Source organism: Varanus komodoensis, unplaced genomic scaffold, assembly GCF_004798865.1.
Source record: "Varanus komodoensis strain SLA01 unplaced genomic scaffold, ASM479886v1 scaffold120, whole genome shotgun sequence".
Lineage (NCBI taxonomy): Eukaryota > Metazoa > Chordata > Lepidosauria > Squamata > Varanidae > Varanus > Varanus komodoensis.
Genome location: NW_025335350.1, coordinates 557837 through 573560, shown reverse-complemented (window position 1 = coordinate 573560; position 15724 = coordinate 557837). Strand labels below are relative to the sequence as shown.

Below are 15724 nucleotides of genomic sequence, written 5' to 3'. Positions count from 1 at the left end.
AGTGATGCTAGATAGGGAAGGGAGGCTGACAGCCACACAACACGGCTTCCGCAAAAACAGGTCCTGCCAGACAAACCTTGTGGAATTCTATGACAAGGTTTCGAGATGGCTAGATGGAGGGGATGCAGTGGATGTGGTATGTCTGGATTCCAGCAAGGCCTTTGACAAAGTGCCCCATGATATCCTGGTGGAGAGACTGAGGAGTTTTGGGATACTCCAGAGGAATAGGGCATGGTTGACTGACCGAAAGCAGAAGGTAACCGAAAGCGGGGAATCATCGGGATGGCAGCCAGTGACAAGCGGGGTCCCCCAGGGCTCTTTCCTGGGGCCGATCCTGTTTAATCATTTCATTAATGACATGGAAGAAGGTTGAACAGTCTGCTGATCAAATTTGCAGACGACACTAAAACTGGAGCAGTGGCCACAACTGAGGAGCAGGTACTCCAGATCCAAAAGGATCTGGACAGACTATGGAAGTGTGCAGGAGACAACAGGATGGCGTTCAATGTGGATAAGTGCAACGTCTTGCACTTGGGGCATAGGAATAGCTGTCATAAGTACAGGTTAGGGGACAAGTGGATGGACAGCAGCACTTGTGAAAGGGACCTCGGGGTGCTGGTTGACTGCAGGCTAAACATGAGTCAGCAGTGTGATGTGGTGGTCAAGAGCGCAAACGCCACCCTTGGTTACATAGCCAGAAGTGTGGCTTCTAGATCAAGAGAGGTATTACTACCACTCTACACAACTCTGGTGCACCCGCAACTGGAGTATTGTGTTCAGTTTTGGGCCCCTCAGTACAGAAAGGATATAGCCAAGTTGGAATCAGTGCAGTGTAGGGCCACAGGGTGGTGGCCAGTTTGCAGGGGATGCCGTATGAGGTGAGACTGAGGGAACTGGGTCTCTTCAGCCTGGAGAAGAGGAGACTCAGAGAGGATATGTTGGCAACATGCTGCTTCTTCTCCCTCCTCCTCCTCTGGATGTCACATGGAGATGGGTAGAGACCTGTTCTCCCCTGCAGAGGAATGCAGGACGCACTCCAATGGAGCAAAGCTTAGGGAGCCAGGGTTCCATTTGAATGCCAGGAAGCATTTCCTGACAGTTAGGAGCCCGAGGGTGTGGAATGGGCTTCTACAAGAGGTCGTTGAGGCCCCATCGGTGTGGGTGGTCAAGGATAGGCTGGATGTCCACATGGTGGGCATGTCGTGAGTGGAGCCAGCTGGTGCTGGAGGTCAGACTAGATGGTCCAGGAGGCCCCTTCTAACTCGCTCTGTTTCTATGTTTCCCTTCTCATGGGATCACAACACCTTTGGCAGTATGTGGGTCCTCCTGGGTATAGTGTTCCATTGAGAGGGGGCCACATCCAAAAGGGCTTCTTGCTTGCTCACTGAACAGCTCTCTCTGGGATGATGTCTAATTTATAAATGTGCCATTTATTACACATAGAGAGTTTGGGCAGACAGAACCATTTGCCCTAAGTTTGAAGGGAAAAGTGTTTCCCTGTGGAGACCCACCTTCCTTAGTGGAGATGGTCCCTTCTGCACATGACGCACAAGTGTAGCAGCTGGGCGGCTTCCCTTCCTGAGTCTTCTTGGCATAACCATGGTGACAGCTCTCCACACACCTGGAACGAGGTACCACCTGCCAGTGAAAAAGAGGTGACGGAGAAATGTGAGGAGTCTACTCCTCAGCAGGGAGTCATAGGGTCATGTGCCCAGTGGGAACTCAATCCCCAGTAACAACCAGTCCCTTTGTGAAATGATTCTTGAGTGTGGCTATTTCATGTACGACACATGGCAACGAAATGAGTTTCCTGCCCTCTTTTGTTGCAGCATTCAAATCGTTCCTTTCAATGTTGATTGATCAGGACCGTACAATTTATTTATTGAGTACTTTTAAGTATCATCTCATAGGCTCATGATTACTAATGGAATTGACAGAAAAAGTATCATTGAGATAACTTTTAATACCATTACAGCTATCAGTTGCAATTTATTTGAGAAAAAGGCAATAAAGATGGCCCAAATTCTGGAAACAAAGGCCTGTGAGAAGAGATTGAGAGAAATCAGCTACTTTAGCTCTAGGAAGAGAAGACTAGGTATGCTAGGAGAGTACAAGTACTTTGGAAGGCTGTCAGAAAAAGGACAGAATCTCCTCTCCATCATCCCAGAGAGCAGGACATGGAATATTGGACTCAAGTCATAGGAAACAACATTCAAGCTAAACATCAGAAAAAGATTCCTTAATGTTTGTGCAATATGACAGTCTGACCAGTTGCCTTGGGAAATTGTGGGCTCTCCTACACTAGTGGCATTCCAGATGCAACTGGACAGTCATCTGTGTGGATGGTGTAACTTGCTGTCATGTGCCAGCAGGAGGGCCATCATGTCTGCTTTTAGCTCTCTGGGTTTTTTACCATGAGATTTGGGTCTTCATTTGTTCAAAAGAAACAGTTGTTTGAGCATTGCAATCTTTCCTTTTGATGTAGACTGTACACCTTTGCAAGATTGCTAATGGAATCTACTGAAAAGTTCTCCTCCAAGAACAGAAGCAACATGCAAGAAAGCTTTCCAACTGCACCCATGGCACATGCTAGTGTGGGGCTGCATGAAAGCCCCCATACATAATTAATAATTAATGTTAGGGTGAAAGGGTACTTACAGTTGGATACCATGTAAGTATCTCAGGTTTCTCAAAGCTGAACATGCCGTGTCCTCTCAGTCTCTCCACATAGGGCAGTGTTTCCATACCCTCGATCATTTTTGTTGCCCTCTTTTGGACCCTTTCCAATTTACCTGCATCTTGCTTAAATCTTGGATCCCAGAACTAGAAACAGTATTCCATGTGAAATCTGACACGTGAGGAGTATAGAGGAACTACTACTTCTAGAGATTTGGAAGTAATACTTCTGTTAATGCATCCCATAATAGCATTTACCCTTTTGGCAGCTGCATCACATTGTTGGCTCATGTTTAGCATGTTGTCAACAATACTCTGAGGTTTTTTTTTTCTTTTTCAATTCTGATGAGCCAAGTATTCTGCATCTTTTATAGATGCAATTGCTTTGTTACAGCGAGTTTCTGCATTTTGTTGCACCCTTGGTTGCACAGCCAGAAGTGTGACTTCTAGATCGAGAGAGTTATTACTACCACTCTATACAACTCCGGTGCATCTGCAACTGGAGTAATTGTTCAGTTTTGCACCCCTTGTTACAGGAAGGATATAGCCAGGTTAGAGTCAGTGCAGCATAGGGTACCAAGGTTGGTGGGCAGTTTGCAGGGGAAGCCATATGAGAGGAGACTGAGGGAACTGGGTCTTTTTAGCCTGGATAATAGGAGACTCAGAGGGGATCTGTTGGCAACGTACTGGTATGGAACGGGATGTCACATGGAGGTGAGTAGAGACCTGTCTCCCCTGCAGAGGAGGGCAGGACGTGCTCCAACAGAGTGAAGCTAAGGGTACTAAGGTTAAATTTAGATGCCAGGAAGTCCTTCCTGACAGTTAGGACCACAAGGGTATGGAATGGGCTTCCATGGGAGGTGGTTGAGTCCCCATTGGTGAGGGTGTTCAACGATAGGCTAGACATGCACATGATGGGCATGACGTAAGTGGAACCGGCTGGAGCTGGGGGTCAGACTAGATGGCCTGGGAGCTTCTGACACACTCAGTGATAGCCTGGGACTATCACTGCAGGGCTTTTTTGGTGCCACCTCCTGTGCATTGAGAATCCAGAGCACCAAACCCTGAACAAAAAGGCTTGAAAACCAGAGCCCTCCCCGGCCTCTGCTGCAGTGAGCAGGTTCCTTTGGCAAGGCACTCCTGCATGTGTGCTGACAATGAATGTCTCAAGTGTACTATCACAGAGATTGCAGGCATGATCCACATGCCAATCATAGGGCAGAAATTATTTCTCCCACCTTGTTAAAATGATCAGGCAACACAATGGCTTCTGGGTTGATACTGAGCACTCTCCCTGGGAATTGCCCTCTCACCCAACTCCCAATGGTCACCATTCCAGGGGTGCCATTGGGAAACAGCACCCAATTCGCAATATCAAAGTTGGCTTCCAGTTGCCTATGCTCATCCAAATACAGCCCATTGATGGAAGTGTTAGATTGCCAGATTCCTCTTAAGAAATTGTGGAACTGGAATGACAGAGAAGGCAACAAGTTAATGCTATCCATCCATTCATCCATTCACTCAGTAATCATTTATCAATTTATTGGTTTTTCATGCCACTCCATAGCAGAGAGTTGAAAAGATGTACAGTATTTTAGCCATCTTTGCTCTGAGTTCTATGAGCTGAAATCCATGCATATCCCATCTGCACTCGGATTGCACAGCTGAGACACCTTCTTTGATCTCCTTCATTTTCCCCCTTAGAATGTTGCAGCAAAGCAAGATCAACAATATCATGTAATGAAGATGCCTGTGCACAGTAACCCAGAATTCCCAAATGGTCCCTACAGATTTCTCCCAGATTTGTGTCCCTGACCAGGCTGGTTGTGGCTAATGAGAGTAAACACCTGTGCCATCTTGTTGCATCTCTTTAGGGATAGCTGCCATGAGGAAAGTCTTGCTATGAGAGCCACCAGTGGTGCATGAGAGGGGTTCCATCAAGATAGGGCTTCCTCATTGAAAGCCAGCCAATTTTCCACCCTTAGTATTCTGGTGGTCTTCATGGAAATGTTGTCTCCTGCTTGCCCCTCCACTCTTAGTATCTACAGAAATTTCATAAGAGGCAGGAGTCCCTGGAGTAGACAATCATGTTAGGGAGAGTTGAAAGCAAAAGATGAAGGGGAAGCTGCATTATGAGATGGACTGAATCTGAAAGGAAGCTGCAGCTTTGAATGCGGAAGAGCTGAATGGAGCTGTCGTGGATCGGGCATTTTGCCTTTTTTTCATGGGGTGACATAGGTTGGAGATGACATGATGAGACATAACATAGACAAAAGAAGACATAACCAAAATGGAGAAGACATGACAACAACAACTCCCCAATAGCTAGTGCTATCAGGACACAATACAGGATTTATTTAGAAAGGGGAATAGGTCCCATCTTCACAGGTCTTCATAGATCTCCTGAGATGATGTGCCTTTCCTCCAGCTGGAAGCTGATGGAGTGGCAGTCAGCAGTCTTCCCATCAGCAACAGTCCAAATTCACCTCCCTCAGGCACCAAGGAGCAACAACAGGAAGCCAAAGTCACCATGGCATGAAGAAACTTGAAACTCCATCAGTAGCTGCACAAGCTGCACTTGTCTCAAAGGGGTGGGAAAATGTCTTCCCTGAATCTTTGATCCAGCATGCAGGACCATGATTCTTCAGTTGTGTAATAGTTTGCACTTCCTGATTATTTTCCCTAAAATGTAGAAGATGCTCCTAACCAGGAACACTTGTTCAGAACAATGATTGATCATGGCTGCAACTTTCAAGCTTCTTTCGGAGCTTGCTCTACTCTGAGCACATTGCTGTAATCCAGCATTGAGTTAACCAATGCCTGTCTCCAGCAGGGGAGCCAAACCATCTCTTCCATGAATACACATGGACAGAATGCAAGACAAAGAGGTGCTAAGGCTTTTGAGTGGCCAAAGTGACTCAGTCCTGCATTCAAGCTGAGTTCAGAGATTGCTCCTTCAGGTAGAGTATAACTCCTGCTACCAATGTCATCAAGTCTATCTCCCAGGCATGTGATCAACTTGCAAGAGAATATGAGGTGAGGCACAGAAATAACTGGATTGTGCTAAGGGCTTTCCTGGAAAATCATCTGGAGGTTGGCAAGATGTTGTATATCTCCTCCTACACGCCCTCTCAAACCACCAACTGGCTAGGTATATCCTATCAATAGCCCAGTCAGTATTTGAATTACACTTGCTACACATGTTGCCATGAAAGTGTGTGTGTGTGTGGGGGGGGGGAATCAAACAGCAAATCAACATCATCCTCCCATGCACAATGCTTTTTCCGTAAAGCAGTTTTTGAGTGGAAAAAACATTCCTGTCCTTGATCATCCTCCTTATTCAACTGATTTAGCTCCCTGTGATTTTTACTTGTTCCCAAAAATCAAAAGTGACCTGAAGGGAACATGTTTTGTGTCAATGAGTAAAGTGAATACAAAAACGGCAAACCTATTGAAGATCCTCATGCAAGAAGACTTCCAGGACTTTTTCAATCAATGGAAAATATGTATGGAGCAGGGTAGAGATCAGGAGGGGAATATATAGAAGGTGACAAACTTCAGAATGCTGTAATTCAGAATGTTATAATCTTTTAAAATTACTAATCTGGTTAGTTTTGTGTCACACCTCATATTGATCTTATTCTTGTTAGTAAGTTCCATCAAGTCATCTCTGACTTACGGCAACCCTAGGAATGGAGGCCCAACAGAATATTGTGTCTTTCACCACCCTGCTTAGCTCTTGTAAATTTAAAGCTCTGGCTTTACTATTTATTTGTTCATTTAAAGTTTTTCTAATGCATCCTGCAAACGTCTTGGAATGGCATACGGAAGGAAGGAAGGAAGGAAGGAAGGAAGGAAGGAAGGAAGGAAGGAGAGAGAGAGACAGAGAGAAAGCAAGGAAGGGAGGGAGGGAGGGAGGGAGGGAGGGAGGGAGGGAGGGAAGAAGGGAGGAAGGATCCATGAATTGCTCTGTCTATGGAAGCAATCCATTTCAGAGTCTTCCATGTCTTCTTGTCCCTCAGCTTTCTCGAGATTCATGGTCCTTTCCAGGGAGTCTTGCCTTCTCATTGTGTGTAGAAGGCAGCCTCACTTTCTTCGTAGTTGATTTCAGGAAAAGTCCTGGCATAATTTGCTCTTGAAGTCACCTGTTAGTTATCCATTTGGGTCAGAATAACCACAAAGCTCTCCTCCTGCACATATTTTGAACACAGTATCCTTTTTCCCAGAATCCAAATACACTCTATGAGCCCTCATCCAGTGCATTACTGAGTCCTGACAATTTTTTCTATGACAATCATCCATCCTGGACCAAGTCAAGGGTTAGGACAGGGATCATGTCATCCATCTGGGGGAAACAACTAGACTAGCAACCTCTAGAGCATGGGCATCCTTGTGACTAAACAAATGATCTTCTCAAGAACCTGAGCCAGAAAGGAGGTACCATCAACTATGGACTTGTTACTGAAATCAGTACAATTTAAAACAATTTTCTTTTAAAAAATGTAGTACTTCTGGAGTAGGAATTTTCAGTTCTTGTGTAAGGATGGGTTTAACATACTGGGAGCTGTGCCACCATATTTGGTATTAGGCACTATAGGGAATCATCGGGAAGACACCAATCAGAGGCATTGCTGTAAGCACTTGGCCTAAATGATCAGATGGAAATCCATGGAATGGATGGCACTCACAGATGTGACAGAAATAACAGCACACCAAGCTAACTATATAATCATATGAACCAAAAGTATGCTGAAAGAACTTTCAGGAAACAGGACACTCTGTTCCTGAGGGGTCCAGAGGAAAGTGCAAATGCTCCCAGGACATTTTAGAATAAATGCCCATGTATCATCTTGAGGGGAGAGCAAAGTTGGAAGAGTGGGCTAAATTTCCCCTTCTGCACTGCCATATAATAGACAAGAGGATGTCCTAGAACATGTGTTTGCCCAACTGAACCTGGAACCTTTTGCCATTTGCTGAGATACCAGAACAGAAAAGGGGAATACCTGCCATGGTTGCAGCTTCTCTGCTTGCAGTCTGTCTCCTCTTCCAGCCATCAATATCCACTTGGATGGGGAAGAAGTTGCAGTGTTCAAGGCATGGACTACCATTTGGATACTGTTGTAAGTAAGGAAGCTGTCTTGCGAAAAAAGTCTTTCCAGCTCCTCCTGGTGGAGCATCTCCAGTTTCTCCTTCTCTGAATACCTTGACCAACTTTTCATGGAAAAAGCATGCTTTGAATAGAAACATTGGAAAATATCCTCCCAAAACCATTCAGTAGCATTAGAAACTGGAATGTAATGGTCAAGTCTTGTCTTTTGAGGGCTCTTCATGATGAAGGACAAAGATCCATGGAGAACCTGAAAGGAATCAGGATTGGATGATAAGTACAAGTTGATGTCTTGCACAGTGGTTGTGATCCAGACCTTTCCTCCAATTTTTCCCTTCCAAGTATATGATGCATCATGATAACTGGAATTAAGCCATATGGGCCTGTGTAGAAAACAACTACATTCACTTGTCCCCATGCAATAGGGAAATCATTCTGAGTCATTCTGGATACGCTTTTTCGTGATAACCTTTTTGTGAAGGCAATGCAGATTCCTTGTTTGATCATCAATGGAATCATTGACCTCGTAAACGTTTCTCCATTTTCAGTGTCTGGGGAAACAAGACCAACCCACATCCAAGCAAAACTCACTACCAGATTGGTTATGGCAAAGTGTTGGGTTTCTTCCATTGGGGCAGTCTGGTAGATGAATGGGAACTGCATGTGATCCTCCAGAACAGGGTCAACCAAGCCATAACTAATCTAATGAAAGAGAGGAAGAGCCTGGCAGTTAGCACTCTTTTGTATTTAGGATGAGCATCTGAATCATGTGTACATGAAACGTCTAACCAGGGGCCAATCACAAGGGAAGAGGAAGCTGAGGAAGAAGGGAGGGACAATACATCTCAACGATCATTTCTACCTTAGCAATTCCAAATTTGCTTTGGGAAAGTGGGGTCCTTCCCTGCAGAAAGCCCAGAACTCTCCCAATCCCAGCCCAGCCTAGCATATACTAAGTCAAGACCAGAAAATGTAAGACTAGGTGAGCATCCTAAGCTGTCTCTTGCCCTTTCCACTTTAGAGAGACTAGAGATTTTCTCCTTTTCAAGGCACTATGCGTAGGCTGATGGAAGCAAAACTTATTGCACAGTTGCCTTGTTCCCCAGGAAAAAACATCCCTATGAGAGATATGTCTGGATTTGTCCATGTCCCCTCTGAAAGACTGATCCCTCCAAATGTTGATGTCCTGAACTTGGGTGGAGCTGGCTTCTCTTCCCCTCCCAGGGCCCACCTGAGGAAACTTGTAGATGACCAACATGGCTGAAATGAGAGTGGAAATGTCTGATTCACTTCCTTCAAGAATGACCAGCAGGTTCTTCCTCTTCCCACAGCTGAAGTTGGGAAGGTGGCTCTCCCCACTGGCAGGCAGGCCTAGCATGGCATAGGAAGTCATTCTCCCATCAAAATGGCTCTCATAGATGTCATAGCCCAGAGTGATGTTGGGTAAGAGCCTGGGATTCTGGTTGATCTCATGGATGGAAAGCAAGATGGGCAACATGTGCCAGTACCGTAGAATTGAGAAACTGCAAGGCAAGAAGTACAGTATTTCAATTCACTCTATGAGATCATTCAGAGGAGATTCGGGATACTGATAAAGAAGGAATCATTCACGGATTTATTTACATAGTATATGGTGAATATTACCAGGGAGTCTACAATGTTTTACACACAGTAGATGTTCTGGAGCCTGCAGTTGCTAGCCTTTTATTGCTGGTGCACCACAGGGTGCAAAGTAGCTTAGCACTGTTTGGCTATCAATGCTCATTTTGAAATCAGTTCATCGAGGAAATTTTCCTGCTGATTGTCTGCTGAGCATGTCCAGGCAGATCCAGCCAGGCGCTTTGTTTCATTGTGAACACAGCCATCCGGTTTCCCACCAGAAAGTCACATTCCCTATTTATCTCCTTGTAGATGGTACACATTTGAACTGCTAGGTGGGTAGCAGCTAGGGGCAAATGACAGGCACTAACTCCATCCCATGAACCTGGACTCAAACTGCTGGAGTGCAGACCATTTCTGATCAGCAGTTCCAGTGTCATGAAGCCTCTGAGCCACCATGTCATTCACACAGCATTCACTTAAATGCTGGTACTGACTTGTACCAGATGCAACCATGGCTAGGAATCTGTTGGAATCACTGGTTTTCGCTTGTCAGGTTCAATATCTCTTCACATCAGCCAAGTGTCTGAGTTCCCAATGAGTACACCCAGCATCTGCAAAACTTTAGCCCCACATTCTGCACAATCAGACCCATTCTTCGGCACCCACTGCTGACACCGGGACCAGTGTGTTGGGAAGTGTAATGGATGGATTTTTTTTTTTTTTTTGACTCAGCTTATGTTACAGGGTCTGGCCAAGCATGGGAGAAAGTCCATAGGATCTAGAAGGTGGATTCTAAAAGTGTTCATACCAACTCTAGTCAGGGTGACTAACGTGATCAGGACACATTCCTGGAGGAGTAGGCCAGTTCTGATGGCTTCTGCTATCAATGGATAGGGTTGTGATGAAGCTGCTCAGAGTTCATCCTTCAAGTATTTGTAGGCTTCCTCTTCTGCTCAGCTTCCTTTTCCAAACTATGCTGACCTGGGAAGTCTGTGAATACTTGCAGACAACCGCCTTCACATCAGTTGTGACCACTCACATGGCAAATACTCCAAGCCTGTGAGGGGGATGCTGCCAGCAGGCATCAGGGCCACATTTGCAGTGAGCCCCTCATCAGCTGCCCTATTGGCATCAGTTGCAGCCTCTAAATGAGCAGCTGCACTTGTGTACGAGAAAGGTGCTGCTTGTATAAGGCATGTGGCACACTTCCTGGAGAATGCCTCTCAAGTGCTGCCCCGCCCACCCCCCCACCCCCCCGGAACAAAGTGAGCCAGAGTCCAGAGAGTCAAGCCCAAGGAATGGGATGACTTTCCTCTCCCTAACAGATTCTTCACACTTCCTTATCAGAGGCAGGATCATATGAACATCCCTTGCTGAAAAGGCAAACGGAGAGGTTTTATTGCTCTCCTTCCTGCTTTTGGGATTCCCAGTGGCCCCTGTTTGCTACTGTGTGCACCAAATGCTAGCCTGGATGGACCATGGTGGATCATGACTCTCCTTATATTCATGTCTTCTTGGGATGCTGAAGCTTAGATGAGAAGATGCAGCTGGTAGTGCACCACCATCCCTGAAGGAGCCACACAATCTACTTTGCACCTAGAATACTCACAGACACACAGACTTATCTCAAACCACCAGTGCACAACAGTGTACAGGAAAGACCCAAATTTCACCCAGGAAGAAGAGAGGCTTTGTCTCTCTACTTCTCCAGCAAAAATGTTTGATTTTCTCACCATTACCAAAGTAGTGATAGAGTTCAAATATTTATCTGGAGGACATGGGAAGTGAGATCTCCTCTCCTCCCCAATATGCCAAGTGGAATAATTGAAGGAAACACCCACATCCTCATGCCAAGAATGCTTGAAATTCACCTTCCCTGACCACTCTCCAGAGGGTATGCAATTCCATTAATTTGCTTGCAGCCGGTGCAGCCACAGCTAGGGTTGTGCAGAAAATCCATTGGATTCCCTGGTTTGGGCTTCCCAGATTCACATCAACTCAGAGTCCATGTTCCTGGTGAGCACACCCAAGGGTTGCAGGATGTTTCACAGGAATTGAGTCCCATGTGCTGCACAATTAGTCCCCTTCTTCGATGCCCACCAGTGACACTGGCACCAGTTAGCAGGAATTTTGTTTGGATGGGTTTCCTTTTCACTTTGCTTACTTTGTAGGGCCAGGCCAAGCATGAGATGAAGTCCACGGATTCAAATGTTGTGGATTCCAAAAGTATTCAAACATACCAACCCTAGTAAGGGCTTCAAATCTGATAACTTTAACAGGACACGTTCTAGAGAGGAAGGCCAGTTCTGATGGCTATATGCTGCCTCTGTGATCAAAGGCCAGGGTTGCAATGAAACTTCTCAGAAGCCCTCCTCCATGCATTTTCAGGCTCCCTCTTGTGCTCAGCCTGCTCTTCTAAACTATGCTCACCTGAGACAAAATCTTGAATGCTTGAAGACCAAAACTTCTGCAAGCTTCCACATCTGTTGTGACTGCTTACATGGGAGCTACTCTTGGCCTGTGAGAGAGATGCTGCCAGCAGTCATGGGAACCGCATTCCAAATCAGCCACCCACCACCTGCTTTGTTCAGCATCAGTTGCCGTCACTCAAAGGACAGCTGCACTGGCTGTGTGAGTGGGGCACTGCTTGCTCAAAGTGTGTGGTTCATTTCCTGGAGAGTTCATCACAAGTGCTGGGCACTCTCACCAGCAAATTAGACTCCGGGCTGCAGCAAAATGAGCTGGCTTCCAGGGAGCTAAGCCCAAGGAATGTGATGGATTTCTGCTCACAGGTTGTTCACACATTCCTATCAGAGGCAGGATCATATGAACACCCCTTGCTGAAAACACAAATGCAGAAGTGTTATTGCTCTCCTTCCTACTCTGGGATTCCCACTGACACCCCATTGGCTACTGCATGCATCCAATCCTGGCCTAGAAGGACCATTGGTCTTGTGTATCATGGCTCTCCTTATATTAATGTCTTCTTGGGATGCTGAAGACTAGATTAGAAGTCCCAACTGATGATGTGCCGCAATCACTGAAGGAGTCACAGAAACTACTTTGAACCTAGAATACTCACAGGCACATTCATTCATTTTCTCCCCAGCAGAAGTATTTGATTTTCTCATTCACAGAGGCAGAGATGGAACATTCATCTCAGTGATCTTTTCCAGTAGGATATGTCAGGGAAGGACTTAGGAAGTGAGATTTCCTCTCCTCCCCAAGATGCCAAGTAGAAATAATTGAAGGAAACACCCGACTCTTCATGACAAGGATACTTTACATTCACACTCCCTGACCATTCCCCAGATATTCTGCTATGCATGTTGTGCTACCTCCTTAGGATGAGCTGAAAATAAATGTCTCCCACATCATTTGCTACCATATAACAGGTAGAGAAGTAGGGCTGGCAAGGCGAGTCATGCAATGGCTGCTGGGATTCAAGCAACCCCAAGAAAGATCCACCTTGGATCCAGCCAGGATCCTGCCACCTGGGTTAACGAGAGCAGATGTTTCTCCCTAAGGCTAGAACCATGCAGGCAGTGGCCAGAAAGATGTGAATTTGCTCTTCGGGGTGCTCCCTATTTTCCCTCAGAAAGCACAAGAAGGGCAAAATACAGAGGGCAAAATAAAGAAGGGCAAAATACAGATATTTCAAGGGGATGACCGTGGGGACCAGAATTATGGGCTGTCTCCTGGAGAGAGGCACAAGTGGAGTACAGAATGGCAATTATGTGAGCATCATGACTTACCTCTCCCCCCGCTTGCCTGGTGACTCATAAAAGACATACGGTTGCTGATGATCAATAGATTGTGAAGAAACAAAACCGCTGATCAGGTAGTTGCCTGGCTGATAATAGTTGGATGCTCCTTCTTCAAACATATCCTCAGGACAATTTGTCTTCTGAATTTCAGAAACTGCATGAGGCAGCAGCAGAAGCAGCAAGAGCACCAGCATTGGGATACCTTGGATTGATTCCCACATGCCCGTGTGCCTGCTGTTCTCACCCACAGATCCAGCTCAACCGGAAAACCAGCTGAACCCTGCAGTCAAAGAGATACAATCACTAGTGAACCCAAGGGGACTTCTCTAAACATCAGACGGGCAGCATCTCTGAATCTTGCAGCCTGCTCTGAGCCCCAGCACTGGTCCTCAGGGGTACTACAGGTGTGTCATGTAGCCAGTTGCTCAGGTACAAGGCATGGCTTTTCCTGACATTTCCCTCGATTTTGTGACTTGATTCATTTGTCTCAAAAGTAATCTCAAGTAGGCCTGTAGTGCATTGACTGGAACAACACTAATCACTCTGTTATTAATCATCTGATGCTCGAGAGATAGCAGCTCTGCTGCTGGACTCATTGTGTGTCTCAAGGCACAGGGACACAAAGGGAGAAAAACATATTGTTAGTCCTCTTTGATGAGGCTGCATATTTTGCAAACACAGGGAGTGAGAAATGGGAGCTTGGCCATACCTCTGTCAGAGACCCACCTTCCAAAGATCCCATATGGTGAACTTCTTTTGATATCCCAGCTGTGGGCAACATGTGGCCCACTGCAGATTTCCTCATTGTTTCAGTTGATAGCCATGTTGGTTTCCCAACCTGGTAAATGTGTTCAGTCCCCTCCCTCTGTCCAGGCATGATAAGCCATGGGTTGTTCTGGTAATGACTAGGATTGGGATGAGGCCTAGGGGAATCCACCCCTCTAGCAGGAATGGACTTCTGCTATGGCTTGGCCCAGTCTTGGAAAATTAGCCAAGATTAGAGGAAGTCTGCAAGCACTTTCAGAAGAAAGCTTGTATAACAGGGAGGTGGACAGAAGGGGGATGCTGCTCAGGCAGTGGTAATGTGGGACTCCACCCCTGGGGATCAGCCCACAAAAGCTGGTCAGGCATTCACAGTCAGGACACTACAAAGTGAGCCTGAGTATTGGGGCCAAACCAGGTTATGCAGTGGATTCCTTTCCTTGTTGTTGTTAATCACGAAGCTGTGTCCTACCCATCACAACCCCATGGATAACATTCCTCCAGGCCTTCCTGTCCTCCACCATCTTCCGGAGTCCACTTAAGCTCACACCAACTGCTTCAGTGACTCCATCCAGTCACCTCATCCTCTTTCATCCCCTTCTTCTTTTGCCATCTATTGTTCCCAGCATTAGGCTCTTCTCCAGGGAGTCCTTCCTTCTCATTAGGTGGCCAAAGTATTTGAGTTTCATCATCAGGATCTGGCCTTCTAAAGAGCAGTCAGGGTTGATCTCCTCTAGGACTGACCGGTTTGATCACCATGCGGTCCAAGGGACTCGCACGAGTCTCCTCCAGCACCACAATTCAAAGGCCTCAATCCTTTTGCGTTCAGCCTTCCTTATGGTCCAGCTTTCACAGTCATAAATTGCAACTGGGAAAACCATAGCCTTGACTATACACACTTTTGTTGGCAGGGTGAGGACTCTGCTTTTTAGTATGCTGTCTGGATTTGCCATAGCTTTCCTCCCCAGGAGCAAGTGTCTTTTAATTTCTTGGCTGCAGTCCCCATCTGCGGTGATCTTGGAGCCCAGGAAAATAAAATCTGTCACTACCTCCATTTTGTCCCCATCTATTTGACAGGAAGTGAGAGGACCAGATGCCATGATCTTAGTTTTCTTAATGTTGAGTTTCAAACCAACTTTTGCACTGTCCTCCTTCCCCCGCATCAAGAGGCTCATTAGTTCCTCTTCACTTTCTGCCATTAGAGTGGTATCATCTGCATATCTGAGGTTGTTATTTCTCCCAGCAATCTTAATTCCAACTGGTGATTCATCTAGCCCTGCCTTTCTCATGATGTGCTATGCATACAAGTAAAATAGGCAGGGCAACAGTATACAGCCTTGCCAGACTCCTTTCTCAATTTTGAACCAATCAGTGGTTCTGCATCCAGTTCTCACTGTTGCTTTTTCACCTGCATATAGGTTTCTCAAGAGACAAATAAGATGGTCTGGTACTCCCGTCTCTTGAAGAACTTGCCACAATTTGTTATGATCCACACAATCAAAGGATTTAGCATAGTCAATGAAGCAGAAATAGATGTTTTTCTGGAACTCCCAGCTTTCTCCATGATCCAGCATATGTTGGCAATTTGATCTCTAGTTCGTCTCCCTCTTCGAAATCCTGCCTGTACTTCTGGTAGTTCTTGGTGCACATACTGCTGGAGCCTAGCTTGTAGGATTTTGAGCATCACTTTGCTAGCGACAGTCAATTGATCACTCAAAGAGCCCTGGAAACAACCAACGATGCACTTTGGTTTGTAGGAGCAGGTTTTGTCGATGGGAAGAGCTGATTCCAAACCAAAAAGACACACTAA

General features: G+C 46.0%; 1 protein-coding gene across 1 annotated transcript in view; it reads right to left on the bottom strand.

Moving 5' to 3' along the window:
- LOC123019366 (vomeronasal type-2 receptor 26-like) overlaps positions 1–13271 on the bottom strand; it is a 32895-nt gene extending 19624 nt beyond the window's left edge. Inside the window, exons 1-2 of the mRNA XM_044422193.1 lie at positions 13141–13271; positions 9015–9306 (exon numbers count right to left, since the gene is read on the bottom strand). Coding sequence (XP_044278128.1) covers positions 9015–9306; positions 13141–13271 — 423 coding nt within the window. The remainder of the gene's footprint in view (positions 1–9014; positions 9307–13140) is intronic.
- Between the last annotated feature and the right edge of the window lie 2453 nt (positions 13272–15724).